The sequence below is a fragment of the Acomys russatus genome, chromosome 14 (assembly GCF_903995435.1).
Source record: "Acomys russatus chromosome 14, mAcoRus1.1, whole genome shotgun sequence".
In the NCBI taxonomy this organism is placed as follows: Eukaryota; Metazoa; Chordata; class Mammalia; order Rodentia; family Muridae; genus Acomys; species Acomys russatus.
This window is the reverse complement of record NC_067150.1, coordinates 37,361,924-37,388,330: the sequence shown is the minus strand read 5'-3', so window position 1 is coordinate 37,388,330 and position 26,407 is coordinate 37,361,924. Positions and strand designations below refer to the sequence as shown.

Below are 26,407 nucleotides of genomic sequence, written 5' to 3'. Positions count from 1 at the left end.
TGTGTGTGTGTATGTGTGTGTGTGTGTGTGTGTGTGCACGCGCGCGCGCGCGCTGGGTAAGATCTTCAGGTCCCCAGAACTGCCTACTCTCAGTCCTGGAAGCTGTGCTCCTTCTGTCCCCCTTACAGCTCAGCAGCCTCCTTCGAGACAAGCGCCAAGAGGTAGAGAGGGAACATGAGAGGAAGATGGACAAAATGAAAGAGGAGCACCGGCAAGTGATGGCTGAAGCCAGAGAACGATACGAAGCTGAGGTATCCTCCCTGTTCAGCACACAGAAACATAGGCACACCAACTGGGGTCCTTCCCAGCTGGCTGCCAGGCCTGTTGGGAGGATGAGGTCTGGACAAGGGTTAGGGGAGACTCCCTCACTTCTCTGGCACCCTGCAATAACAAGACCATTGCTCCGCTTTTTTCCTGAGTCACAAGAAACCACCACACCCCAATCGTAATGACTGTTTATGGATACCAAGGCTTTACTAGGTTCCGGGTGCTGCTCTGAGCTCCCTTAGCCATCCTACTGCCTCCAATCCTCATGGCAACCCTGTGACTGTGCGCTGTCATTATCTTGGACACCAGGGTACTGAGACCAGGGGAGTTTAGGCCACCTTCCCAAGGTCTGTGACTCCACAGCCTTCAGATTTAGTCACTCCAGAACCATGCCACCAGGGTACATGGACTTTCAGGACAACAAGAGAGACTGACAAGAACCAAACAGCATGCTGGGTATGGTGGCACACGCCTTTAACCCCAGCACTCAGGAGGCAGAGGCAGGCGGATCGTTGTGAGTTCAAGGCCAGCCTGGTCTACAAAATGAGTCTAGGACAGTCAGGGCTACACAGAGAAACCCTGCCTTGAAAAACAAGCAAACAAGAACCAAACAGCAGCTGGATATTATCTGCCTGTATTAGTTACCTTTTGTTGTTGCTGCTGCTGCTGCTGCTGCAACAAACTACCTGACAAAAGGACCTGGGAAGGAAAGGGTTATTTGAGGCTGTCCCCTTACTATGGTAGGAAATGCAGAAGCATGAAGTTATGCTCGTACTATGCTGGGGAAGGCATGGACACAGGAGCATGGCATGGCTGGCCATATTGTGTTCACAGCCAGGGACGGGGAGGGGTGCTGACACTCAGCTCCACTTCTTGTTTTGAGGTGGTCTGAGACCCCAGCCTGTGGAACGGTGCTGCCCACATCCAGGGTGGGTCTCCCCACCTCAGCTAACCCAGGGTGGAAAAGGCCCTCGTGACATCTCACCTGCCACCGCTTAAGCTCCAGGGCGAGACCAGGCAGGCAGTCTGAGCCTGGGACTGTGCCGTCTTTGTGGCTCTCCTCTAAAAGCTACTTTGGGGAGTTGATAGTGACCTTCATTGATCTAACTGACCTGATACAGCAGGAGTTGGGGGAGACTTAGTTTGGGGGTGAAGGGGCCACTGTTAGGTTCCCAATGGTGGCACCACAACCTTTTCAGGAGAGAAAGCAGCGGGCTGACCTCCTGGGGCACCTGACTGGAGAGCTGGAGCGCCTGCGAAGGGCCCATGAGCGAGAGTTAGAGAGCGCGAGGCAGGAGCAAGATCAGCAGTTTGAGGACCAAAAGCGCCGGCACCGCGATCAAGTGAGAGCCAGGGGGAATGGGGTGGTACCCAAGGCATAGGGTGGTACCCGGGGGTTGGGGTGGCGCCCGGGGCATGGGGTGGTACCCGGGGCATGGAGTGGTACCCTGGGGTTGGGGTGGCGCCCGGGGATAGGGTGGCACCCAGGGGATGGGGTGGCACCCAGGGGATGGGGTGGCATGCAGGGCATGCGATAGTACCCAGGGGATGGGGTGGTGCTCAGACCCTTCCATCAAAGGTAGGAAGTCTTGGGTGCTGACCTGAGAGTTGTGGAGTGGAGTCTGATACCTTCAGGATTGGGATCTCATGGCCATGTCTGTGCTTCTAGGCCTCTCTGCTCCTTTGTTTCCTGAGTCTGGGAGAAGGCCTAGTATTTGGAAGGAGAGGACAGCCCACTTATGTCTTGGTGTGGGCAGATTCATGTATCCTTGTCCCATCAGCAAGATTTGGCATGCTGTGCACAGGAGACTGCAAGGCCAGGGAAAGAGGAAGCAAGCCTGAGTTCAGCTTAGAGCTTGGGGTGTGGCATGCTGACTTCTTAGATTTTCCTCCTGTCCCTCAACTTACACTTTTCGTCCTTTCTACACCTATGCCTTTCTCTCTTACTTTACTTCTTCCAGGAAAGGAAATTACAAGATTTAGAGGTGGAACTTACAACCAGAACTAAAGATGTCAAGGCCAGACTGGCTCAGCTGGATGTCCAGGTGAGGGGGATGGGGCAAGAGCTAGATCTATCTTCCTTACCTTGAGGAGAGGGTTTGAGCACAGAGGGAAGGCTCCCCCTCAGTCTTGGGGTCTGCAGTCAGGCAGAGGCTTGTCTCCCCTCAGGAGGAGAACATGCGGAAAGAGAAGCAGCTGATCTTGGACATGCAGAGGCAGGCAGCTCTGGAGAAGGAGGTCTGTTTGCCTACCCTCTCCCACTCTATTGTCCCCCACCATCTGTTCACCTGTCCTGTCCAGGACAATATCATGTTACCCACTAGACCTGACTTTCAAGCCTCAGGGAGTAGGGCTGTGGTGGGATCCTGGAGACAATGGCCTTAGTGGTTCTAGCTTCCAACTCCTGTCTTGTTTTCTGTCTCTCACACCTCTGATGCTGCCTGCCCCTAACCTTCTCCCCACTGAGTCTCTGGGTATTTTTTTTTTTTTTTTTCTCTCTTCCTCTGCCCCAGGAAGCCACAGCCACCCATCAGGACCTGGAGGAAGCAAAGAAAGAGCACGCCCACATGTTGGAGTCCAAGAGGCAGCTGCGAAGGGTCATTGATGACTTGCGTGTCCGGCGGGTGGAACTGGAGTCCCAGGTGGATCTGCTGCAGGCACAAAGTCAGAGATTGCAGAAGCACGTGAGGTAGCGTGGGCTCCCTACTCCTGGCCACCGCCTGTGTCTCCCTCCCCCCCCACTCCCCGCAGCCCCGTCTCTGCCCTCTGCCACCTTATCTCATCATGGACCTCCGAAAGGAGAAGAGGAGGGCCCAGCGTGGAGTCCAGGCAGAAGCAACCAGCACAGTTCTGCTCCACTTTGTAGGGAGTGGAGTGGCGAGGCGAAAAGAACTAGTAGATTCTGGGTGCTGGTGTCCACATCTCAGTCCTGCCCTGTGGGAGTGAGTCTAAGTGTCCTGGCCTCACCAACGTGCCTCCTGCTCCCTTCCTCACCACAGCAGCCTAGAGGCTGAAGTACAAAGGAAGCAGGACGTCTTGAAAGAGCTGGCGGCTGAGAACAATGCTTCTCCACACTTGGAGCCTGGTCTCCACATTGAGGACCTGAGGAAATCCCTTGGCACAGTGAGCTAGGGGCCAAGGCCTGGGAGTGATGGTGGGGGATGTTGTGGGCGGCAGGAAGGTCGGACATTTGGAGAGAATCCTGGCTTTGCTTTATCTAGAGTCTAGCCTTCTTCCCCCTCCCCCACTCCCCCATTTCTGCTCTCTCTATCATTCAAATGGTACCTATATATGACGAGCACCCAGGGGCTGGCAGAGCTGTTTCTCCGGCTAAGACCCTGGGGAGGGGCTTCAGGATCTCTTTAGCCTCCTCGGCATTTGCTTTTGCTGTGCTCAGCTTTTTCCACTATGTGTTTGCAGAACGAGACCCAAGAGGTGTCCTCTTCTCTCTCCCAGAGTAAGGAGGAGCTCGACCTGTCCGTGGACAGGTGCGTTCCCCTAGCCCATCTTGCTCCCTGAGAGCTGCGCATCCCAGCTGAGATGACAGTGACCGTCAGTGGGGTTTGGGTCAAGGCATGGCCCGGGGATGGAAGAATCTTTTAAGCTAAGATCCTACAATCTGTGACCTTTAGCACGGCATGCTGGGAATGTCTGTCTGTCTGAGCCTACATCCCAGGCACACTCCCCAGGGTGTCTGTGAGCTATTGGGCCCACATGCCACACTCTGTAGGTTTTTTTTTTTTTTTAAACAGTGATATCTACTGCCTCAGCCCTGTAGGTCCTGTTTGCTCAGGTGGACATGTGCTGGGGAAATGGCCAGTCCCACGGCTCAGTGTAGTCATCAGTGTTTCTTCCCTGCTTCTTGCTGTTCCCCATAGTATCCGGCACTTCCTCTCTGCCGAGGGTGTAGCTGTTCGCAGTGCTAAGGAGTTCCTGGTGCGGCAGACACGCTCCATGCGGAGGCGACAGACGGCTCTGAAAGCCGCCCAGCAGCACTGGGGCCATGAGCTGGCTAGTGCCCAGGAGGTGGACGAAGACCTGCCAGGCACCAAGGTCCTGGAAAATGTGCGCAAGAACTTGAATGAGGTCAGGAGCCTAGAGGAGGGCATGGCAGCCTGTGTTGGGGGGGTCTGGGGGCTCCTGGCTTTCCTCAGCTGGTCATTTCTGGGAACCCTGAGATGGAGCACCTGGGCCCTGAAGTCACATGTCTTGTCGTGGTAGCACATCATGGGTAACCATCTTCTCCAGTGCTTTATTTTATCTTCATATTCATCATCTTTAATGTGTGAGCCATACAGGTTGAGGGCCCCTAACCCCTAAATAAATTCAAGTGGTAAAGCCTATGCAGATAGCCCCACATTGGAAAACTACAAAACCCCAAACATTTCTGAAGCCAAGCATTTTGGAAATGGGATACTCAACCTATATAGCCATTGCTGTGTCCTAGGTGAAAGGTATGGCCAATCTCTACAACATTTCAAATCCGATGATCCTTGCTACTCCGGTACACTGGGGACATGAACATCTTGGAATACACTCAGTGTAATGTTGAGTAGCTCCTCTGGCTACCTTCTTGGATGGTCTGAATTGTAATGGAAAGACACAGATGTGTAAAAGGAACTCTTATTCGACGAATTCAATTGCTATTTTGGAGGCTTACAGCCTCTGCCTGCTAACCTAGGCCTAGTCCTGGAAGCTTCTAGCCACCATATAATCTAACCTAGGCCTAGAATGTTTTCGGTCTCTGAGACTTACTGCTGAATAAGCTCACTCTTTCTTGTTCTTTCTGAGCTCTGGGCTGGCTGCTTCAACTCAGCTCTTCTGACTCAAAACTCCTCTCCCAGCTGACTTATTCAGTCTGGCTTCTCTCATGGCCCCTGAATTGTTCTACTTGACCTCAAGTTAACTCCAGCAATCTGCTCTAATCTTCTGACTCCTTCTCATTCTCTGGCTCATTCAGTCTTCGGCTGAGCTCTTTCTCTGCAACCTGTCTCTCTATTACTGGCCCAGTACAGCTGCCTCCTCTCTCTGCTTTGCCCCTTAAGTAGCTTCCGTTTCTTCTCTCTTCTCATGAGAGTTGGGCGTATCCTATTCTGTCAGCTCTTTCTCTGATTCGTCATGTTTTCTGCCACTCAATTAGACATCACTTTCAAACACGGGTGCTTCCTTCTACAAATTCTTTACCTTCGTTGTTTGGGATTAAAGGCCTGCACCCTTACGTTTGGACCCAGGCTTTTCTGTTACTTGAAACTTGTACTATACCAGGCTGGCCTTGGACTCAGACCTGCTTACCTCTATCTCCTGGATTAAAGGCGTGCTTGTATTCCAGCTGTATAGAACACACTGTCCCGTTAGTTCTCAGGATCTGAGGGCAGAGTAGCTGTTCGCTCAGGTGAGCAGCTGACTGAGAGTTAAGGCATGTGTTTATGACCCCCACCCCCACCCCCGGCGAGTGAATAGGAGAGCTGGGACTCCAGCCCCCAAGCTAAAGCTGTTTCCCTCACTGGCCACAGGAGACCAGGCACTTGGATGAGATGAAGTCGGCCATGCGGAAAGGCCACGACTTGTTGAAGAAGAAAGAGGAGAAGCTCAACCAACTGGAATCTTCTCTACTGGAGGAGGTATTGTCCTGTGGCCACACACACAGCCCAGTGTGGCGCCCCCTCCCCCTCCTCTCCTGGAATCCTTGCTTTCCTTGGGCTGCCTCAGGAAGAACTGGATTTCTAGTCAGGCTCTTGCCTGTTGGGTACCAGGGGCATTGGCTCTGTCAGAACAGCTGAATGGTCAGCGTCTGTGCTGGTGGCTCAGGCCACCCTTGGAGCTTCTGCTGCTTGGTCACAGCATTCTTGGCGAATGCCACAGAATTGGGGACTTGCTCTTTTCTTCCTACATGGGTTCAGGAGAAGTGTGACCAAGTGTGACATCAGGGGTGTCTCTCTCTTTATTCCCTGAGGCTGTGTGAAATCTCTCCTTCATGTCCCAGGTTTGGTTTGGGAGGCTCAGTGGGTGCCTCAAATGAAGAGACTGCAAGGCTAGTTTTGGGGGATGATGCTGGGGTTCCTCTGGTCCTGTCTCAACAGACAGTTGGATTCTCTTAGCTTAGCTTTTCCACTGAGGCAGACTTTGAGGTACGCCTCTCCTCGGGTGCCTATAGAACCTTGGACCCCAGAAGAACAAACTCACCAGGCCTCAGTCCTCACTTACCACATGGCAGGCGGATTGAAAACACACAGGAAGGGACAGTACTAATGGCCACTTCTACCTGTCAGGTGTCTGACGAGGACACCCTGAAAGGATCCTCTATCAAGAAGGTAACCTTCGATCTCAGTGACATGGAAGACTTGAGCAGTGAGAGTTCTGAGTCCTGCCCCCTGCCTCACAGTGAGTGTCAGCACACAGGGAAGCCCGAGGAGGGAGGGTTGAGCCATGGTCCTGCCCCTACCCTCAGCCCTGCACCGAGCCTGTGTCCGCATGAGGTACACCATCAGTGCTGGGTCTGCAGCGTGGAGGGATGGCAGGGCCGAGGGTCCCTCTTCTGTCCTGCAGCCACCTGCTCTCAGTGGCTCGGTCCTGCAGCCACCTGCTCTCAGTGGCTCGGTCCTGCAGCCACCTGCTCTCAGTGGCTCGGTCCTGCAGCCACCTGCTCTCAGTGGCTCGGTCCTGCAGCCACCTGCTCTCAGTGGCCTGCAGTGAGGTCAGCGGCCTTGTTTTTCTTTCCATCTTAGGTCCTTGGGCCCTGTGTCTGGGACACAGAAGCCCTGCCCCCTATCCTGTGTCCTCCTATAAGGGACAGGGACAGGGAGAGGCAGCAGCGGGATGCTCAGGTGCAGCTAGAGCTGGAATCCTTTCCCACCATCTGCCTCTTTCCTTGCAGTCACCGCACCCCCAAGCTCTGCTGACCCCAACAAGATCCATTACCTGAGCAGTTCCCTTCAGCGAATCAGCAGTGAGCTAAATGGTGTCCTGAACGTGCTGGGGAGCCTCAACTCCCAGGCGCCACCACAGTTCCTCAGCGGCCAGCCACCGCCTCCACCCCTCAGCTCCTCACTTTGGTCCTCCAAGAGCGTCCCTGGCCCTGCCTACTCCTCCCTGACCAAGCCCTCCTCCTTGTCATCTGTTACACCTGCATCCACTCAGTGGGCCTGGGACCCAGGACAGGGCTCCAAGCTCTCTGCCTCCTCCTCGCAAACTGTGGATGATTTCCTGCTGGAGAAGTGGCGCAAGTATTTTCCTTGTAGGTCCCTACCTCCACATAGCCCTGGGTGGTGGTTTCTGAGTGGAGCCTTCCCATTTCTCCCCTCTGCCCTTATGTTCTCTCTCATAATTGTCCTTCCTCTTTCTTCTGCCTACCCCTCACCTCTGCCATGACCTTTGGTCCACTGCCTCTGTCTGGGGGGCCCTGGTGTAGGGAGACCTTGCTGGTGTCCCTACAGCTGGAGACTCTGTGCTGGGATGTTTTACACCAAGCCTGCACTGCTTGGAGCTTTTATTGTCAGTGCTGGAGCTCGGCAGAATACTAATATCTGTCATTAGTGCAGTACACTATGACGTTTATATATACACACAGATGTACACACAGATACATACACATGTACACGTACAGACTTGCACACATAGATACATACACATATACATATACAGACACACAGATATATATGTACATATACACACATGAGCATACACAGACACACATACATGTACACCCACACAGACACATGTACACATAGACACACATACACATATACACATAGACACATGTATGTATATATATATACACCTACACAGTCACATGTATATACACAGACACACATACATACACACACATACACACATACCCCTTCACTTAGTCTATATTGTAGTTCTCTGAGTTAGTAATTATTTATCCCCATTTTATAGACAAATAAGTTGAGGCCCAGTGAGGCCTACTAATAAGCTTCAGAGTACCCTGTGAGTGAAGGAGTCACACACCAAGTTTTGACCTTGTACTTATGACCTCTTGGCCCTGGCTTCTGCCTTGGGACCTAGTTTCCTCACCTTGTTGAGGGACATAAAGTCATATAAAGTCAACCATTTGAGAAAAAAAAGTAAAACCAAAAAGGTCCTCTTTTTACCCAGCCCAAATTAAAAATTAAAATTAAAAATTAGATTTTTAGAATCAAAGTATATAGGACAGTTCTTGTCTGTCACCTGCCTCTCACCCCCAGCATGGAAGCTTTCCCTGCCATTGTCCTGGGGACATCCTTTCCTGGCAATGTAGGAGGTGCCTAGTGAACATGGAGGTGACCTGCTGGGGCTGGGGCTGGGGCTGGAGCTGGGGCTGGGGCTGGGGCTGGCTCAGCTGTCTGCTGCCCGTGAACTCCTCCCCCCCTTGCTGTTCCAGCTGGCATCCCTCTGCTCAGCGGCTGCCCTCCCCCACTGGAGAACAAGCTGGGCTATGTGTCTGTAAGGTAAGCAACGCAGTGTGCTGGGTGCAGCCTCACAGTCAAGATCTTCACTGTGCCTCCCTGGGCCGATGGCACCAGGGACAGGTGGGGACAGACCTCATGGTCCTGTTGCCCCAGCTCAGGCAGTGACCTACTTCTGGTCTTTGTCTGAGGAACTCCACCATAGCAAGTCAGATCCCTGCTGCTGAGGTTCAGTGGGTGTAGGGAGGGGCGTTTCCGACTAGCCCTACATACCCTGTGCGCTGGGCCTAAGGTGAAACTCTGCTCATCTTATGCTGCACTAACCCTGGACTCTGGCCCGTCCTTGCCATTGAGCTCTTTGTCTGATTCCTATGGCCCCTTCTCCTCCAGAACCTGCTGAGCAACATCTGGAGTGAGAGGGACACCCCATGGGGGAGACAGACAGGCGATTATTTAGTCCTGTTATTAATTTCCTATTCATCTTATTCTCTGCCAAATACCCTGTTCTCCCCACCCCCAGCCCTGTCTGTAACTCCCACAACCATCTCTGCTCTCTGGGCCAGCCTGGGAGCAGGTGGACAGAAGGGGGAGCTTCCTGCTGATGACATTGGCTGAGGATGAACAGATGTGCAGGTCCAGAGCAGGTTCTGCACCAAATGCGCAGAAAGGGGTTGGAGGGTAGCCAGCACCTTCCCTTTGGGGAGCTGATGCTTGCCTCCCCAGAGGGAGGACCTTTGATTGCTGGAGGGTCAGCGAGGGGAAGAGGGGGCAGGCGCTTGACTCTGGCACATACCTCCCCTTCCTGCCTGTTCTCTTCCTCTCCTTCCCAGTGAGCAGCTCCACCTCCTGCAGCGCTCCCATTCTCGAGTCCCCAAGGACAGTGTCAGCATTCAGAACATGATCGAGTCCAACAGGAAGTGGCTGGAACATTTCAGGAATGACCCCAAGGTGTATCCTTTCAGCTGGTCCCCAAGCTCTCGGCCCTGTCTGTTGTAGCGGCTGACTGGCTGAGCTCCACCACAGACCTCTGTGGTGTCTGAGGAACATCCTGTCGGTCCGTAGACCCTTTCTTAGCACCCACCTGGACATGCTTGCTCCAGCCATCCAGTTTTCCTTCACTTTGTGGCTAGACAGCTCTTCTCTTCGGTGCCCAAACCAACAACCACTCCAAACGTGCTGCAGCTGGGCCTGGATGAACACAACCGACTGAATGTGTTTCACTACTGAGCCCCATAGGGGAGCCAGGGCAGCGCCTCCTCCTCTACAACAAGTGCCTAAAGAGCCACCAGCACTTTATTTCTCCCTGATCAAGCATGCCCTCCACTGTGTACTCCACCCAGGACTTGGAGGAACCACTGGGTAGGTGGGTGGAAAGCACTGCATGGCTGTAATCAGCGACACAGGCTCCAACCATGGACTGTCCTGAGAAGGAACACGTGGACATCTGTGAGCTTCTGCATCAAGATGGCACTGAGGTGTGGTTGCTGAAGACTTCTGGGGGTGTGGCCACCTTCAATTAAAGCAATTGCCTTGGGGGGACTAAAGAACCTCCCTGGGGGAGGTTGGTCCCTTCTGAGAGCTCTCTTGTCAAGAGTGGTCCTTTATTTACACAGCTTCCTAGCCGGGCATACCCTGCGCTGGACCTGGGCCTGGGCCTCTTTCTGTTACTTCAGCCCCAGAAGGACTGCACCCATCCCTCTCTTTTTGCCTCTTTTCCTTTTAAATGTCTTCTGTCTCAGGTTTGGGCTCAGCTGCCTGAGTCCTGCTAGACATTACTAGAGGGCTCCTCAGCAAGCACTGTGCTCTCCTCATCTCCTCAGGAGCTCCTTTCCTTCCCTTAGGATGCTCTCTGGAGTTCTCCCTTGCCCTCAGGTCTCGAGCATCTCTCTCTCCAGGAAGCCGAAAGCCATAGGAAAGATCGGGGATGGATCTGCTCCGTCTTCCGTGTTTCTCTTCTTAACATCCCAAGTGTATCTGTGAGCCCTGTTTCCATCTGTCCTTCTACCTGGGCCACCTATCCAGTCCAACTATCAACTCTTTCCAGAGCGCATGGATGAGGCTGACTAGTGCCGGGCACTGACAAGGGCCATCTTGGACCAGGTGCTTCTGGCTCAAGTCTCCAGGGCCTCACTTCCACTCTGCAGGCTCTGCAGGAGCCGCAGGCAATGTTATCAGCAGCTGTCTCCTTGTTTAAACAAAATGTCCTCATTTTTCTTGTCTCGAGAAGCTACGGGCTGCCTTTACCCCTGCAACCCAGTGCGTCATCACTCATTTCTTCGCCATGGAGTAAGTCGCTAACAGCCAGTTGGCGCTTTACCCTCTTAGATATTTTTTAGTCATCAGCCTACCACACACAGAAAAAGTCCATTTTGTTGTTTGTTCACTCTGTGTGCCTTGAGAACAGCTCATGCGATACGACCAACTCTGGCGACAATCCTGTGTTTTTTGCATCTATTAAATCTCTGCAAGTCCGTTTTCTATGAGATAGTCCTGTGAATGTGCTGGTCTCTTTGGAGGCCTTTGTGTCCTTTTCTCCTGAGGGAAAGGGAGGCGGGGACAAGAACTGTTCATGGAATACCTCCCTGGGTGTCTGATTTAATTGCCCCAACGGGTGTGGAGTTTGGTACAGCTGTGGCCTTTTCCATTTTTATGGGTGACAGAAAAAGCAAGACTCAGAGACCTTTACGTGTCTGGGGCCCTAGTAAAGTGTAGAGGCCTGCATGCCATCCGCCTACCCCAGAACACCCTCAGGTCTACTCCTGCCACCAGTCCTCAGGGAATTCACTCATATTCACTCTCTAACCCTTCCCTGTTTTCCACTTGCTAGGCTGGAGACCCATGGGGCTATTTCCCCAAAGACTGGGTTTCTTCTCCCTGTGTAGACAGAGCTGTGCCCCTCACACAAGTCTTAAGCTGGCAAAATCAAGCGGGTTTTAGCCCGCTCCTCCCAGTGAACAGTGTACTACATTCTGAGTTTTATAGCAAGGGAACAGCTAGGAGAACTGACCCATGCACCCAGCTTCATGCATCTGTATAGAAAACCAATGGAAAAGGGAGGGAGGGAGAAGGGAGAAGGAAACGGACAGTAAGCCACACCTGCTGCATGCTGCCATGTGCCATGGTTTTCTCATGCTCTTCTTTGTCATCTTAACCTTAGGGTATTTTAGAGATGAGGAAGTTCAAGCTCAAAGAGATCAAGGTCACAGAGCCGGTAACTAGGCTTTGGCCTAGATCCATCTGTTCCTGAAAGTCAGATCCCACTGCCCACAACAGGCTGGTGGCGTAGCCCCTGGCAGCTTGGTCTGAACACCTGGCATCCTGGAACTGGTGGTGGTCTCGAGCAGTAGTAAAGCCCTTCTGGGCCAGGGTTTTAAAAAGGGTATTTGAGGGCTGGGGATGTAGTGTTATCTAATTGACTTGTTTTTAGCATGCATGTGGCTCTGGGATCAATATCCAGTGTAGTCGCCCCCACCCCAGGAGGCAGAGGCAGGTGGAGCTGTGTGAGTTCGAGGTCAGCCTGGTCTACAGAGGAGTCTAGGACAACCAGGGGCTCTGTTACACACAGAAACCATGTCTTGAAAAACCAAAAAAAAAACCCAAAACAACAACAAACCAAAAAAGAAAAGCATGTGCCTTCCTGCCTCAAAGGTCTGGATCAGAAGTGGATCTACCCACTTCAAAACTCCCTCACAGGCATGCCCTCCATTTCTGCATTCATTTAATTCCGCATTGACGACCGAGAAGACCCACTAGGCTGTCCAAATACTCTACACTAGGGTCGCAAACAGCACAAAGCATTCTCACAGGGCCAAGGTTCCAGCAGACTCTGCTGAGGAGCCTTCTGGTTCCTACATGGTGCTTTCTAGCTATGCTCTCATGGTGGGAGGGTGAAATATGCTTCCTTAGGCTCCTCTAAGGCCCTCATCCTGTTCAAGAGGGCTCCATCTTTGCTTCTAGTCACTTTCCAAAGGTCCCACAAGTAACCGGCACATCAACACACAGGTGGAGAAGTAGGCATACATTGTTTGGAGCCCTACTCGGCCCACTCCTTTACTGTAGAAGAAACAGCATGGGGAGGTTTACCTGAGGCTTTGAGAGGAAATGTAAATTTTTTGAAATTACTTAAAAAAAAAAAAAAAAGTATGTGAAGGTCAGAGGACAAATCCTATCATGTGGGACCTGGGGATTAAAATCAAGAGCTATCTCCCCTCTGGAGGAAATTTTTTAGATGACAGCTACTTTGAGTGGGCCCTATAGTCAGATAGCTCAATACTCAGATGGTATCACACCTGCTCTATCCACATTCTATGTGATTGATGCTCTTTGAAAGTGGCAGGTACTACTAATTCCTTCTGGAGATCATACAGGTGTGTGAGGGCTGCTTCTGACCCACTCACCCCCAACACACTGTTACTGGTAGGGGAAGTGCCATTCCTAACACCAGATCTGTTGGTTTCCCAATGCCCTCCAGCAATGCTCTCCTCTCCTCAGCCTCTGGTTGTTCCCATGTGAAGCCAAGAGGATAAGCACAGGGGAGAAGTTGCTGAGCCAAGTGTGGGATGAGCAAAGCAAGCTCCACACTGGCCCCAGGTGGACCACTGGCCACAGGATCAGAGACACGGCTGAGTACAAGGTGGCCAGGAGGAAAAGAGTCGCTGTATTCCTGTTGGGCAGCTGCTTGGGATCTTCACTTTCCTTCTTGAAGTGACCATCTCACTTTCATGTACACTACATGTCAGTTGCTTCCCCAGGCAGTGGCCTCTAGTCAGATGGAGGCCTGAGTGAGGACACTCCAGATGACTAAGTCAGAGCTGGGACAGGACTATTGAAGTCATAAAGTCAGCTCAGCAATAGATAGGTGTCCTTGCTGGGAGCATTCCTGCCCCGCTACCCCCCCCCCCCCCCCGCAGCAGCCTATTCACTGAAGGACACTTTCTGTCTGTCAAGAAACAGACTGGGGTAGGCAGTGTGCCTGAGGCTGTGTTCGGAGCTGCCCCAGTTCTTTGACCCAGTTCAGGTTAATCTATACCCATTAAAGGAAAAAAAAAAAAAAAAAAAAAAAAATCCTAGGATGGGAGCATTCAGCCTGCTTTGGAGTCATTGCTCTCTGGTGTAAAATCACCACTGAAGACAGATACATCTGCTCTCGGAGAAGTAGTAAGAGTTAAAAATAAAGGGAGGGGCAAGTGAGATGGCTGAGAGTAATAGGGCTTGCTGCACAAACCTGGAGACCTGTTCAGTCCCTGGAATGCTTGTAAGGGTGGAATGAGAGAACTGACTTCACAGACTTGTCCCCTGACCTCCCTCCACACATACACCATGGAATGCGCCCCCACCTCCATGGCAAAAAAGAAAACTAAGGTTGTATGTGTCAATGGTTCCCACTTTAGCCTCTGGACGCCTCTGGTTTCTATGTGTAGATAGGTTGTACCTGTCATGTAAAGTGGATGCCTGAGCAAAGGAGCCCTTGGAATAGCCCTCAGCAAGCAGTAAGGATGCAGAGAATGCTGGGAGTCACTGGCCTTGCAGGGAAATCAGGGTCTTGGAGATTCTGTGCCTTGCAGCAGAAGCAAGTAGATGTTTCTTCAGTCTGAGGCCTGTGTCTAACTCCCTACCTGTCTCCCTGGCTCACAGATGCTGCCCCTTAGGCTCCTGCTACCTGGGACTGGGCAGGGATCTACTGTAGCTGTAACTACAACAAATTTGTTCTGGGCTAGGTAGATTACTTTCCATTCTGTCCCATCATAACCAGGTTCAGCAGGATTGGTTTGATAACAACCACCCCCTTGCCAGCCTCCAAAACCCATGACAATAAGGAGAGGAGAGAGTGGAGGCCAAGGTCTTCTCTAGTCTTATCTCCTGGAGGGTGTCAGAGCCTGAGAGGCAATGGGACTCTAGAGGGTAGATGGCAGCAATGTGGCAGTAACACTATCAAAGGGTCTGTGATGGGCAGGGGCTTTGCAGGTGGCTGGCTGTGGCTTCTCTGATGCTGAACCCGGATCAGACTCGGAGCTTGTGGAGAGGTGTCATGTGTATCTGTGTACTGATGGATCCTGAACAGCCACAGATAGGCAGGACCAGGCCTGGCATGGCATAGTCTCCCTTGGCCAACCAAGAGGGGTAGAGAGAGAGGATGGCCTAGCCACCTGGATTCTCACTGTACTCCCTACCCATGTTTCCCACTTTTTACCCTCTAGCCACCCATGGCTAACATGTCTTACTCTCAAGGCCCTCATGTCATCGGTGCAGCAGGAAACAGATGGAACCATCCTCTGCACTTAGGGAGTTCACCAGCTAAAAACAGTTCAAAGACAATATATCTTAATTACCTTATGAAAAATACCTTACAGAAATAAGTTGAAGAGGAGGGGCTGGTTTTGGCTCACGGCTTTAGAGGATTCAGCCTCTGGTGTCTTAGCTGCATGACCGTGGGCAGAACGTTATGGTGGTGAAGTTTCTTTCCCTTGTAGACAGGAAGCAGAGCTGAGGTGTGGTGAAGGGCTGGGTCAAGGTGGCATCCCCAGGACTCACTTCCTCCAGACTCCACCTTCCACAGTTCTGCCGCCATCCCCTAATGGATCGAACCATTCACTAGGTCAGTGGCTAGGGTGGGATGAGATTCCTTCTGTGGGGACAGTGTAGGCCTAGTACAAGAGAGATTTTGTTGGCAGAGCCGTCCACAGGTGGCTGCGGCACCTTTGTTGGATTCAGTCTGTTTTCTGGTTCTATATAACCACATTCCCAAGACTGGGTAATTAATAAGTAGGTCTTTAGGGGCTGGAGAGATGGCTCAGTGGTTAAGAGCGCCACTTGCTCTTCAAGAGGTCCTGAGTTCAATTCCCAGCAACCACATGGTGGCTCACAACCATCTATAATGAGATCTGGTACCTTCTTCTGTAAAGCACTTATATGCAATAAATAAAATAAAATAAATTAAATTAAATTAAAAAAATAAGCAGGCCTTTAGTTCTTCATAGCTATGCAGGCTGAAAAGTCCAAGAGAGCATGGGGCAGCATCTGCTCAGAACGTGGTGAGGACCTTCTGGCTATATTATAACATGATAGAGAGCATCATGGGTACAGAGAAGCATAGCATCTCAGGTTTCTTATGCAGCTACTGATGTCATGGGGCAGCCCCATCCTCACAGCCCCGTCTGTCCTGGTAGGGACTGAAGGATGCTGGGAGAACCTGGAGGCCAAGTCAGCTTTGGTATGTTAGATAGGTAGCTCAGCTACTTGTCCCAACACCTAGCACTTGGGAGAACCAGTTTAAGGTCATCTTCAACTATGTAGGGAGTTCAAGGCCAGCATATGCTACATAGACTGTCTCAAGAAGAAAAATAGGAGGATGGCTAGGCAAGGTGGCAAACACCTTTAATCCCAGCACTCGAGAGCAAGAGGCAAAGGCAGGCAGATCTCTGTTGGTTTGAGGCCAGCCTGGTCTACAAAGCAAGTCCAGGACAGCCAAGGCTACACAGAGAAACCTGTCTCAAAAACCAACCAACCAACCAACCAACCAACAACCAACCAACCAAACAAACAAAAACAAAAAACAAACAAAAAAAACAAAACAAAAAAAGAAAATGAAGATGAGAAGAAAGAGGAAGAGAAGAATTGGCAAAGATGAGTGAGAAGTGACTGCAGTTCCAGGCCCCCTTCACTTCCAGATGGGGGCCATAAGACTATGTGCTGACTGATGGAATGTGGCGGAAGTGAGGCATGCTGCCGTCACACATAGTCCAAAAAACGTCTTCCTAGTCACCACTGTTCTCCCCAACTGGGTGCTTAGTGAAGACCGCAAAGGCTCTGGCAGTTTGGGCCCTGTCTTAGGATTCTACCGCTGTGAGGAGGAGACACCATGACCATGTCAGCATTTAGAAACTAAAAATATATTAATTGGGGCTGGCTTACAGGTTCAGAGGTTGTCCGTTATTGTCACCGCGGGAAGCATGGTAGCACAGAGGCGGACGTGGTGCAGGAGAGGTAGCTGAGAGTTCTAGATCTGGATCAGCAGGCAGTAAGGCTCAAGACAGTGGGCTCGTCTTGAGCTTCTGAAACCTCAAAGCCCACCCCCAGTGACGTACTTCCTCCAACAAAGCCACACCTCCTAATTAGTGCCACTCCCTGTGGGCCTATGAGGGTCATTCTCAAAGCACAACAAGCACATACACATGTGCTCAAAGCACAGGCCCTTCTAACACCACCACCACCAGCTGGATTTCATGTGAGCAAGAGGCAAACATTTAAGTTGTTAAATCACTGGGGTTTGTTTATTTTTTTACAACAGCCCGTATCATCTTAACCTGTGAAAAAGACAAAGAGGAACTTGGCTCTCATCCATCAGTAGCCCACATCCAAGCCTCTAACCCCTGGCATAAAAACTGGATCCCAGGCCTGGGGAAGATTTGGGGAAGAGGCCCAAGGAGAGCATCTGTGGTTGGTAGGATAGCAGGATGGGAGGACCAACTGGAGTCCAGACATGAAGAAGGCCTCTAGTAGCTTTGGGGACAACAGTGGTCCTTTGAGGAAGTCCAATCCAGAAAGTGAACCTTCATTGTCCAGAGCCAGCGGGATCCCACAGGAGCAGGTTCTGGGGCCTGAGTCTGCATCTGTGTAAGCTCCAGGCTGTTGTAAACCATCCCACCAACTTACTGGGCAATGACAGCATGTCCACCAGCCCTCTCTCTCACTTGTCACCACCATCGCCTCTCTCCATAGTACACATATGGCTCCATTTTTCTCTGTCCCACCTCTCCATTACATATTTGAAGAGGAGATAAAACATGGTTTTGTTTTGATCCCAAGTGTGGGATGGGGAAGAGAGCAGGGTGTTTACTACTTAGATGTGAGAGAGCACGATGTTTTTCCACTTAGAAGTCAAACCACTTTTTGGGGTGGGGGGCTTGGTTGTTGTCAGCTGAAAAATAATCCTTGAACAGACTGAGAGGATATATAGCTGAGCCCAAAACAGGAGAGGAGGCTTTTTGTTGGGACTTGGTTTTTGGCTGTTTATTCCTGCTCTTCGAGAGGCTCCTAAAGAGAACTGCTCCAGGGAAGGCTTCAAGGCTTTGGACTCCAGCTGAGGCTTCAGGTTCCTGTTGCTCCAGCAGCAACTTTGGTGGAAATGATGGTCTGCTGAAATCCTCCTGACTACACAGAGAATCTAGGAACTGATACCCAGGATTCATTCTTGTTTTTTTCATCTCCTTTCCCTCTTGTTTAGGCTAGTTGGGTTGTAAGGGAGGTATGCTCGTTTAATAAGTTCATAGTAAAGTATAATTGTTAAGGTAAGTGAGCCTACAGGTGGCGCCCAATGTAGGGCTCTAACCCACGATCCTGAGATTAAGAGTCTTATGCTCTACCAACTGAACTAGCAGTGCTTGGGTATCTTCAGCCCACCTTAGGGGCAACCCATTGACGTTTCAATGATGAACTATGACCTGGAAGTTTCAATGATGGACCGTGACCGGGAAGTGTAAGCCAAATAAAGCCTTTCCTTCCTTAGGTTGCTCTTGATCAGAGCATTGAATCCCGGCAATAGAAAAAAATACCATGGCCCCTTCTAATCTTAATCACCCCTCAAAGAACCCAAATACTGTCTATGTATAACTTTGGACACTACTAACTTTTTGATGTGAGAACCTTTGGGGGACACACTGACGCTGTAAAAGGAGGTGTGCTCAGGAAGGAACCAGCTTTTGGATGGAAACTTGGATGAGGCAACCCTGAAGGACTTTCTGAACCCTGTTTATGACACAAAACCAGATGTGGGTCATCTCAAGAGCGGCACATAATTGGCAGCTGTTTCCCTCCTTCTCGTTGCTGCTACTGTCCAAGAGAAGTGGGTTCTGGCAGAGAGGGCCTGTCTCAAGCAAGCAAACAAACAAAACCACAAAGACAAAAAAGACAACATGGGCCAGGTGTGGTGTGTGCACACCTGAACTTCATGCACTTGGCAAGGGAAGGCAGAAGGATTGCCAGAGTTCTAGGCCAGCCTGTTCAAGCTAACTAGAGCTACATAGAAATATCCTGACTCAAAACAAACAAACAAACAACAACAACAAAAACCAACCAATGAGCCAAGTAACCAACCAGTCATCAAACAAAACACTCCAAATAAATAAATAAATAAATAAATAAATAAATAAATAAATAAAACACAGCATGGATGAAGCTTGAAGATATTATTCCATATGAAATAAACTAGATATAAAATGGCTGATACTGGACAACTGCACTCATATGAGGTCACCAAAATAGCCAACCTTATAGAAAAAGTAGAAAGCTCTAGAAATAGAAAGGAACAGTTGAGTAGTTAAGTGAATATACTGAATGCTGCTCAAGTGGGCATTTAAAAATACTTAACACCTGGCGGTGGTGGCGCACGCCTTTAATCCCAGCACTTGAGAGGCAGATGGAGGTGGATCGCTGTGAGTTTGAAGCCAGCCTGGTCTACAAAGCAAGTCCAAGGCAGTCAAGGCTACACAGAGAGATCTTGTTTCAAAAAACCAAGAAGAAAAAAAGAATACTTAACATGGAAATTTTTATGTTATGCATTGTTACCATAATAAAAAATAAAAATACTCAACCAAATGCTGACAAGTTCTGATTTGACTGAGGTGGTGAGATTCTGGCCTCTGCAGTTTTTAGCCAGGTCTTCCAGGAAATCTGTTGTACAGCTAAATTGAGACCACTTGTCTAGCTCTGGTTGTTGGCCGACAGACAGTCAAGGGATGGTCTTTCTGACATCTTCTAGCGGGATCTTCCCAAACTTTCATGTTTATATGCACCCCCTGAGTGCTAAGACACAGCTTCTGAGACAGTCAGTGGCTCCAGGGTGAGAAGTTACATTTTTTTTTTTTCTGAAGATGAATGACAATAATTAGGGCTTTGGGAGCTCTGGGTGTGGTCCTAACAGGCAACCTTGCATTAGCTAAGGAACAGGGTGTGGCTCAACATTATTAGCAAATAAAATAGTCTGGGTTTTGTACAAACCTGATTCCCTTCCTCCTTCTTTCTCCTCTTCTTCTTGCTCCTCCTTTTCCGCCTCCTCCTTCTTCTTTTTTGTTTGTTTTTCTAGAGGGTTTCTCTGTGTAGCCCTGGCTGTCCTGGACTCACTTTGTAGACCAGGCTGGCCTCAAACTCACAACGATCCGCCTGCCCCTGTCTCCCAAGTGCTGGGATTGAAGGCGTGCGCCACCACACCTGGCTTCAATTTCTTCTTTCTTCCTTTTCTTCTTCTTCCTTTTTCTTTTCTTTCTCCTCTTCTTCCTCCCCATTTCTTTCCTCTCCTCCTCTCTGTTATCTTCTTCCTTTTCCTTTTTCTCCTCCTCATCTCCTCCTGTGTCAGGGCCTCAAACTTAAGAGGTAGCCAAGGGTGATCCTAAACTTCTGATCCTCCTGGCCCCACACCCTGAGTGCCAGGATTGTAGGCATGCACCATCACATCTGGCTGATGAGGTGCTGCAGTCTGACTCTGGGGCTCCACGTCTGCTAGGCACCCGTGCTCCCGACAGAGTTACACTCTAGACTGTTCTGTCTGTATTTTCAGACCTTGTGTACTTTAGCAAGGGGCCAGCTGATTTGAACATTTATCTGGCTCCTGTTTGACTTGAAAGTTTCCCTGCTCACTCTAACATATACAGTCCTCCTTGGGCCCTAGACCTTCCCCGGCAGCCTCCACCATGACTGTGTCTCCCCACAGAGAAGTGTATAGGGCTCCCCATACCATCCAGGCTGCACCAAGGCTCATCTGATCAGATCGCTCCGTATCTATTGCTTACCTGTTTCAGTCCAGCTTGCTTACAGGGTGGATTCTTCTAGTGGCAGCATCCTCATGGCAGACGTGGGACATCATGGACATGGACGGTGGGACATCAGGTAGTGTGACTCAGTGGCCAAGGAAACAGATTCTTAAGAGCTAAAGCCTTGTTGTGATCTCATCCTGATCTTCTAAGCTTGGAAGAGATTTCTAAGCCCTGAAAGCCCTGGCTTTCTTGTCTTCCAAATGGACATCCTGACACTGTCTCCCAAATCAGCAATGACGTTATGAGGCAAGGTGATGAGCGCATTTTACTAGGCTCTTGCCCTACACACCATAGGGCTTCACAATATGTTCTCATGACAATGTCTCCTTTTGCAACCACTAGGAGGGCTCCGAGGAGTCAGTTATTCCTGCCTGTGCTCTGCTGGAGTGTGTGTGTGTGTGTGTGTGTGTGTGTGTGTGTGTCCACTTAGTTAATTCTAGACAGAGCTTCTCTGATTATTGTGCCTGCAGTTCCAGACATGACCTGCAGATGGTGCACAAAGCCATGGGAGGTGTCGTGTTCATAACCGGCACCAGGGCCTTGGTTTTCACCAAGCTGTTTGTCAGTTCTCTGGGGTCTGATTTGGGTGTGGGGCTGACGTGGGCACATTTCCAGGAACTCAGGACTCACTCTAGAGTCTTAACTCTTTCACTCACCTGTTACTATGGCTGTTCACGCGAATCCCTATGGTCCAGGCTGCTTGGTGAGACCTGTCTGCATGCTGTCCACAGGCTCCCCCTCTCTATGCCACCTGTTGGTCCCTTCTCAGTCCTCTGTCACCTTCAGAAACAGCAGATCTCAAACCACCTTCCTTCCAGATCCACAGCCCTGTCTCCCCAGGGCTGGTCCCCAGTGAAGGAGCATACTTCAGATCTGCTGCTGGCCTTTAGCTCAAGGCCTTTCTTCTTTCTCTGCTACTCCAAACCTTTGCAGCTGTGGTGGGAGGTCTCAAGCAGCCTCCCGAGATGGACCCTGTCACCAGAAATGCTATCACTGTACAACGAAATATTCCATGGGACACTTTTCTTTTTCTCTGGTGTTCCAGTTGCTGAGTCCCTCCAAAACTGTTGTCTCTCTGAGTCTTTTCACCCTCTGACCTCCAGCAACCTCTCTTCTCCACCCCTTGTTAGCCCAAGCACTATATAACATATTTATTTGTATTCTTCATGTAACTGTGCACCAGTGGTTCATGCAGCTATGCTCCCTCGCTGCCCTGGCTCTCCTAGAGGAGAAGCCAGGGGACTCCCACTGCCTGCTCTAGGCTTTCCAGTACATGCTCGCTGAGGTTGCTTCCTCTCATGGGGCACCACATGCCTCTCATCTGCAGACAAGAAAACTGGCTCAGAGAGGTTTAGGCACTTGCTCAAAGCCACGGAGCTGGTCGCCTCTTAGAACCCAGCACAGATCTGAGAACAAAAGACTCGCTCAATGGATGCACCCTGGTTAACTGAATGCCTTTAAAAAGAGCTTCCAGCATGGAGTCAAAGCCGGGGCCTGGTACAAGAGGTCTCTCCACCCTCCCCACTGGCCCTTGCCAGATGGGAAAAAAAGCCACCACGTAGAAACATAACCTTTATTGCACACGGCGCTGGGTCTTTTTTCATAGAAAAAGGTATTAACACATAAGCATCTGCAAATTGAAGCAACTCCTGGTTTTCTTGGGACAGTAAAATGGCATGCAGTGTCTCTGAGTTGGGATTTTGGTCTTTGTCAAAATCACCTAGTTGGGAGGGGGCAGGTGAGGAGGAGGGCAAAAAAAATTTTTTTTTTTGCTGTCTTTGTGCCTCTGTCTCAAAAGGAGGTGAGAGAAATATATAGATATATAGATTGTCACTGTGTCCCCTTCTGTCTATATATGTATATATCTCTCCACACGTATTTCGTGGGGATAGAGGATTTGACTTGTTTTGTGCCCTGGCTTCATGGAGAAGAAGAAGAAAATAGTTTCATTTGTACAAAAGAGTCCTATGTACAAGTGTTCATGACTTGGGGGTTTCTTTTTGACGTCTCTTTTTGTTGTTGTTGTTCTGTGAGTTGAATATAAATTATTCAGCCACGCTGGTGTGTGAGGGCTGGAGGTGCAGAGGTCCCAGTGCAGGGCCTGTCTGATGTCAGCGTTTCTACACCAGGGTGTAGGATTTGGAATAGGCCCCAGCCCCCTGTTTCTGAGAACGCCCTACTCCCGGGGTGCTCATTTCCAGTAGTGAGTCCCTGGAGCCTCCCATTTTGGTGTGTGGGCCTCCGGCCCGTGGAGGTTCAGTGCTGGGAACTGGAGGGGCAGCGCTAGGGCCCGCAGGGGGCTCACTGGGAGTAGGGCCAGGTGCTGGGGGTGCCGTGCTGGCTGGGGGGGCCGGCATGGCCAGAGTCCTCTGAGGTAAGGTGGCCGTGGAGGTGGCAGCAGGGGCCCCTGGATGGGGGAGGCCCAAGGGCTTGCTGGCAGGGTCCAGAGTGAGGTGCCGGGCCTGGGTGTGGTAGGCTCGAGTCAGGTTCCTCATGGAGGCCTCTCGGGGTGGGACCACAGGGCAGGGCTCTCGTCCATCTGCCTTTCGGAAGAAGGCCTCTGACTTGGTGTACAGTGGCAGGTTGCAGTAGTCACCTGCGATCACAGAGGCAGAGGATATCAGCACCAGAAGCCTGGGGACACAATCACTAAATCCCTGTCTGCTCTTGCCACACTAAAGGGATGACCACGATGTAATAGGCTCCTCCCATGTGTCAATCATGTATGTGATTTTTTTTTAATGCAAAGGAGATAGTATCATTTGAATTATACAAATAAGAAAATTAAGGTCAGAGAGGCTAACTGACTTGTTTTAAACAGAGATATGAAGAAGGTAAGGCAGAACACGGTTCTCAGCTATTCTCACGTCCCCGGTCTTGCCCTGTCAGGCTAGGCTGGCAGGATGTAATCTAGATAGGGCTGTGGTGGTGCTGGGAGGCAGGGGCCCAGAACAAGGGGTGTGGGCTGAGCACTCACTCTTGTTGGCTCGGTGAGGGATGGGCACAGCCACGTTCTTGCCCCGGTCAGCATCCTGGGGCTTGGGTGGAGAGGCAGTGAAGCGGCAGATGCCAGGCTCTGAGGGCGTGCTCATAGACGTCATACTGTCAGCATTCTCGTTGGTGCCTGTGGTCATCTGGTCTGAGGAGCTGTCCGAGATGAAGCACTCTGTGATTTCAAACTTGGCGTGCTGCAGCTGCTCCTCCAGCTTGGCGTGCTCATAGGCCCGGGCCAGCTCCTCATAGGTGGAGGAAGCACTCTCAGTTGACACCATGCTGTTCCGTCCTTTGTCTGGACCCATGGAAGGGGTGGGGTTGAGAGAAGAGTAGGTTATGGGGTGGGCGTGGCGCTATCCCTAATTCAAGCAGCCATCTGAAAGCCTGGCCATGAGGGCATCAGGATCGAAGATCCTGTTCTCCCTGGTAAGGGTGGTAGTGGTGGCATAAGTGAAATCATTGGCTAATAAAAAATAGAATATTTTTCAGCCTCAAAAATAAGCAACCAACCCCTGGAATATCAGCGCTCTCTCTCTCTCTCTCTCTCTTAAACAAATGTCCAGTGCACTTTTTTTTTCTAATTATTTTTTAGGGAGATCAAAATAAAACCCTTGTTCAAGCAAGGTCAACTGTCCCCCCTCCCCAACCCCCACCACACTGAGAGTCAGTGGCTAGCTGCGAAGGAAAGCAGTGTGAATGTTAGACAACAGGGTGGTTAGAAAGGATCTGGGAAAAAGGAGTGGGCGGTGAATGAGGGGAGCCGGAGGAGGATGGGCGGGACGGAGGCAGGTGCCTAGACACACCTGTGTCCTGGGATAGACTGGCACTGTAGCTGTCACTCTCAGTGACAGTAACGCCATGCTGGGAGCCCACAGTGCGCCAGTCGGAGGTGAGGGTTCGAGCAGGGGTGGAGGCCTGGCACTTGGTCAAGGTCCATTGGCTTGAGTACCGGTTCCGGGTGCTGTGGGCTGATTTCACATTCTTCCGGGACACCGGATCTACACAGAGGGAGGCGAGAGGTAGCACCTACCAGCTGAGGGCACTTAGGCATGGGCAGCTGGCACTTGGCACAACGAGAGCAGTGGGGAGCAAGGGTCAAAGGCAGGAGCAGCCACAGAGCCTCCCCCGCTCCCCGAGGAAGGCTGGCCAGGCAGCTTTCCTGACCATGTGATTTTCCACAGGAGAAGAGTGACAGAAAAACTGTAGGAGTAATGGGGGGCATCCTGACACCCTCCCCCCGCCCCGCCCCAGCATTTTCTTCCACATGGCAAAGAAGGCGATGCTCTGTGCTGCTGCCTTCTAACCATCTTTGCTTCTGTCCTTGATGTGGGCTCTTGGCATCTGGAGCCACTGTTTGTGACAGAAAGCCCTTGGAGAGCACAAACCCTTGCCCCAGAATTCTAAGTAAGGAAACCAAGAGCCAGAGAGACAAGGTCGGCGGTGCCCAAGGTCATTTATAAGTAGGGTGTCTACAGCCAAGGCCTCCAGACTTTTAACTCCAGAGCCTTGTCTACTCTCCCATCTGATTCCATTCTATGCTCACTCTAAGTATGTGTGTGTGCATACGTGCTCGTGTGTGTGTGTGTGTGTGTGTGTGTGTGTGTGTGTGTGTGCCTGTGTGTGTTTGTGTGTGGAAGCCAGAGGTTGACATCTGTTGTCTTCTACTCTCTAGTCTTTTGAGCTAGGGTCCCTCACTGAAACCAGAGCTCACCAATTTGGCTAGTCTGGCTGGGCAGTGAGCTCTAAGGGTGGGCCTGCCTATGCATCTCCAGAGCTGATGTATTACAGATGTGTGCCTCTGTCCCTGGCTTTTTATGCAGGAGATGGGGATCCAACCAAAGTCGCCAGGCTTTTGCACAGGTGCTTTATGGACTGAGCCATCTTCCCAGTCCTTCCTTCCTTTCTTATAAAAATTAAAAATAAAAATATCAACTCTACCCCATGCAGAGTGAACTCCCTCCCCCAGATCTTTGGGATTAATGCATACTGGTTCCTGGCCGGATGTCTGACATGTCGATGAGGGGTCCCGTGCTCTGGATGAGGGCTGGATGATGCAAAGAGACACCAGTACAGAAACTCTGTGGGTTGACAGCTTGGCTGAACTCAGCATCCGTGACAGGAATGGTGGCCTTGTCATCTCCTAGAGAGAGAAAGACAATCCCCTGAAGTCCTCCTCAATTTCTTTTTTTATCCAATGCTGACACCAGAGGCACTCTCCGTTGGAAGAAGGGGAAAGTTGGCCTTGGAGAAGAACTCCAGGGTTGCGTGGAGTGGGTGGGGCTTCTGCTGGGCTCTGGGCGTGGTCATGGAGCTCGCAGTTGTCCTCTGTGGGTTGTATTTTGGGGAAGTACACCTAGAACAGGTCACTCACCCAGCTGCTTGATGCCCTCCTTGTCCTCAATGAGCAGCTGGACCCTGGGGATGTCAATATGGAGCCGTGGACCCTGGGGTGGCCCTTTCACAGGGGTGTCAAAGCTTCGGTTGTTCTTGCTATGGAAGAAGAAAAGGAAGTGGGTGGCTCAGGAACCAAAGAAAGTTGGCGTAGGGGGCTTTACAGATCAAAGGGTCAATAGAACCCTCTTTGGGGTTGCCAAGAAGAGACTTGATACCCTATGAGCCTATACAGGGGGAGGTAATCCCCCTCAGGAACAGTCATAGGGGAGGGGAATAATGGGAAAATGGGGGGAGGGAAGAATGGAGGATACAAGGTATGGGAATAAACATTGAGATGTAACAAAGACTAATTAAAAAAAAAAAAAAAAAGACCCTCTTTGGATGGCTTCAGTATTGGGAAGCGGGGGAACGGGGTGGGGGGAGGGGGGAATGAGGGAGAGTAGGGAGAGGGGAGCAAAGAGAAAGCCGAAAAGTGACACCTACCTTATCAGCATTTCTGCCAAACTCTTAGCATCTGCAAAACAGTAGAGAGAGGTAGCT

General features: G+C 50.9%; 2 protein-coding genes across 2 annotated transcripts in view; one reads left to right on the top strand and one right to left on the bottom strand.

Annotated features, from left to right (window-relative positions):
• Cep164 (centrosomal protein 164) overlaps window positions 1–10,301 on the top strand; it is a 58,087-nt gene extending 47,786 nt beyond the window's left edge. Inside the window, exons 16-29 of the mRNA XM_051156338.1 lie at window positions 129–251; window positions 1,467–1,610; window positions 2,229–2,312; window positions 2,437–2,505; window positions 2,781–2,956; window positions 3,267–3,390; window positions 3,688–3,755; window positions 4,146–4,353; window positions 5,781–5,888; window positions 6,537–6,648; window positions 7,142–7,501; window positions 8,648–8,714; window positions 9,503–9,622; window positions 9,803–10,301. Of these exons, the coding sequence (XP_051012295.1) occupies window positions 129–251; window positions 1,467–1,610; window positions 2,229–2,312; window positions 2,437–2,505; window positions 2,781–2,956; window positions 3,267–3,390; window positions 3,688–3,755; window positions 4,146–4,353; window positions 5,781–5,888; window positions 6,537–6,648; window positions 7,142–7,501; window positions 8,648–8,714; window positions 9,503–9,622; window positions 9,803–9,899 (1,860 nt within the window). The 3' untranslated portion in view covers window positions 9,900–10,301. The remainder of the gene's footprint in view (window positions 1–128; window positions 252–1,466; window positions 1,611–2,228; window positions 2,313–2,436; window positions 2,506–2,780; window positions 2,957–3,266; window positions 3,391–3,687; window positions 3,756–4,145; window positions 4,354–5,780; window positions 5,889–6,536; window positions 6,649–7,141; window positions 7,502–8,647; window positions 8,715–9,502; window positions 9,623–9,802) is intronic.
• An 11,753-nt stretch (window positions 10,302–22,054) lies between these two features.
• The window catches only part of Dscaml1 (DS cell adhesion molecule like 1), a 315,683-nt gene continuing 311,330 nt past the window's right edge, over window positions 22,055–26,407 (bottom strand). The window contains exons 28-33 of the mRNA XM_051156333.1: window positions 26,351–26,383; window positions 25,845–25,963; window positions 25,461–25,613; window positions 24,277–24,471; window positions 23,457–23,768; window positions 22,055–23,075 (exon numbers count right to left, since the gene is read on the bottom strand). Coding sequence (XP_051012290.1) covers window positions 22,600–23,075; window positions 23,457–23,768; window positions 24,277–24,471; window positions 25,461–25,613; window positions 25,845–25,963; window positions 26,351–26,383 — 1,288 coding nt within the window. The 3' untranslated portion in view covers window positions 22,055–22,599. The remainder of the gene's footprint in view (window positions 23,076–23,456; window positions 23,769–24,276; window positions 24,472–25,460; window positions 25,614–25,844; window positions 25,964–26,350; window positions 26,384–26,407) is intronic.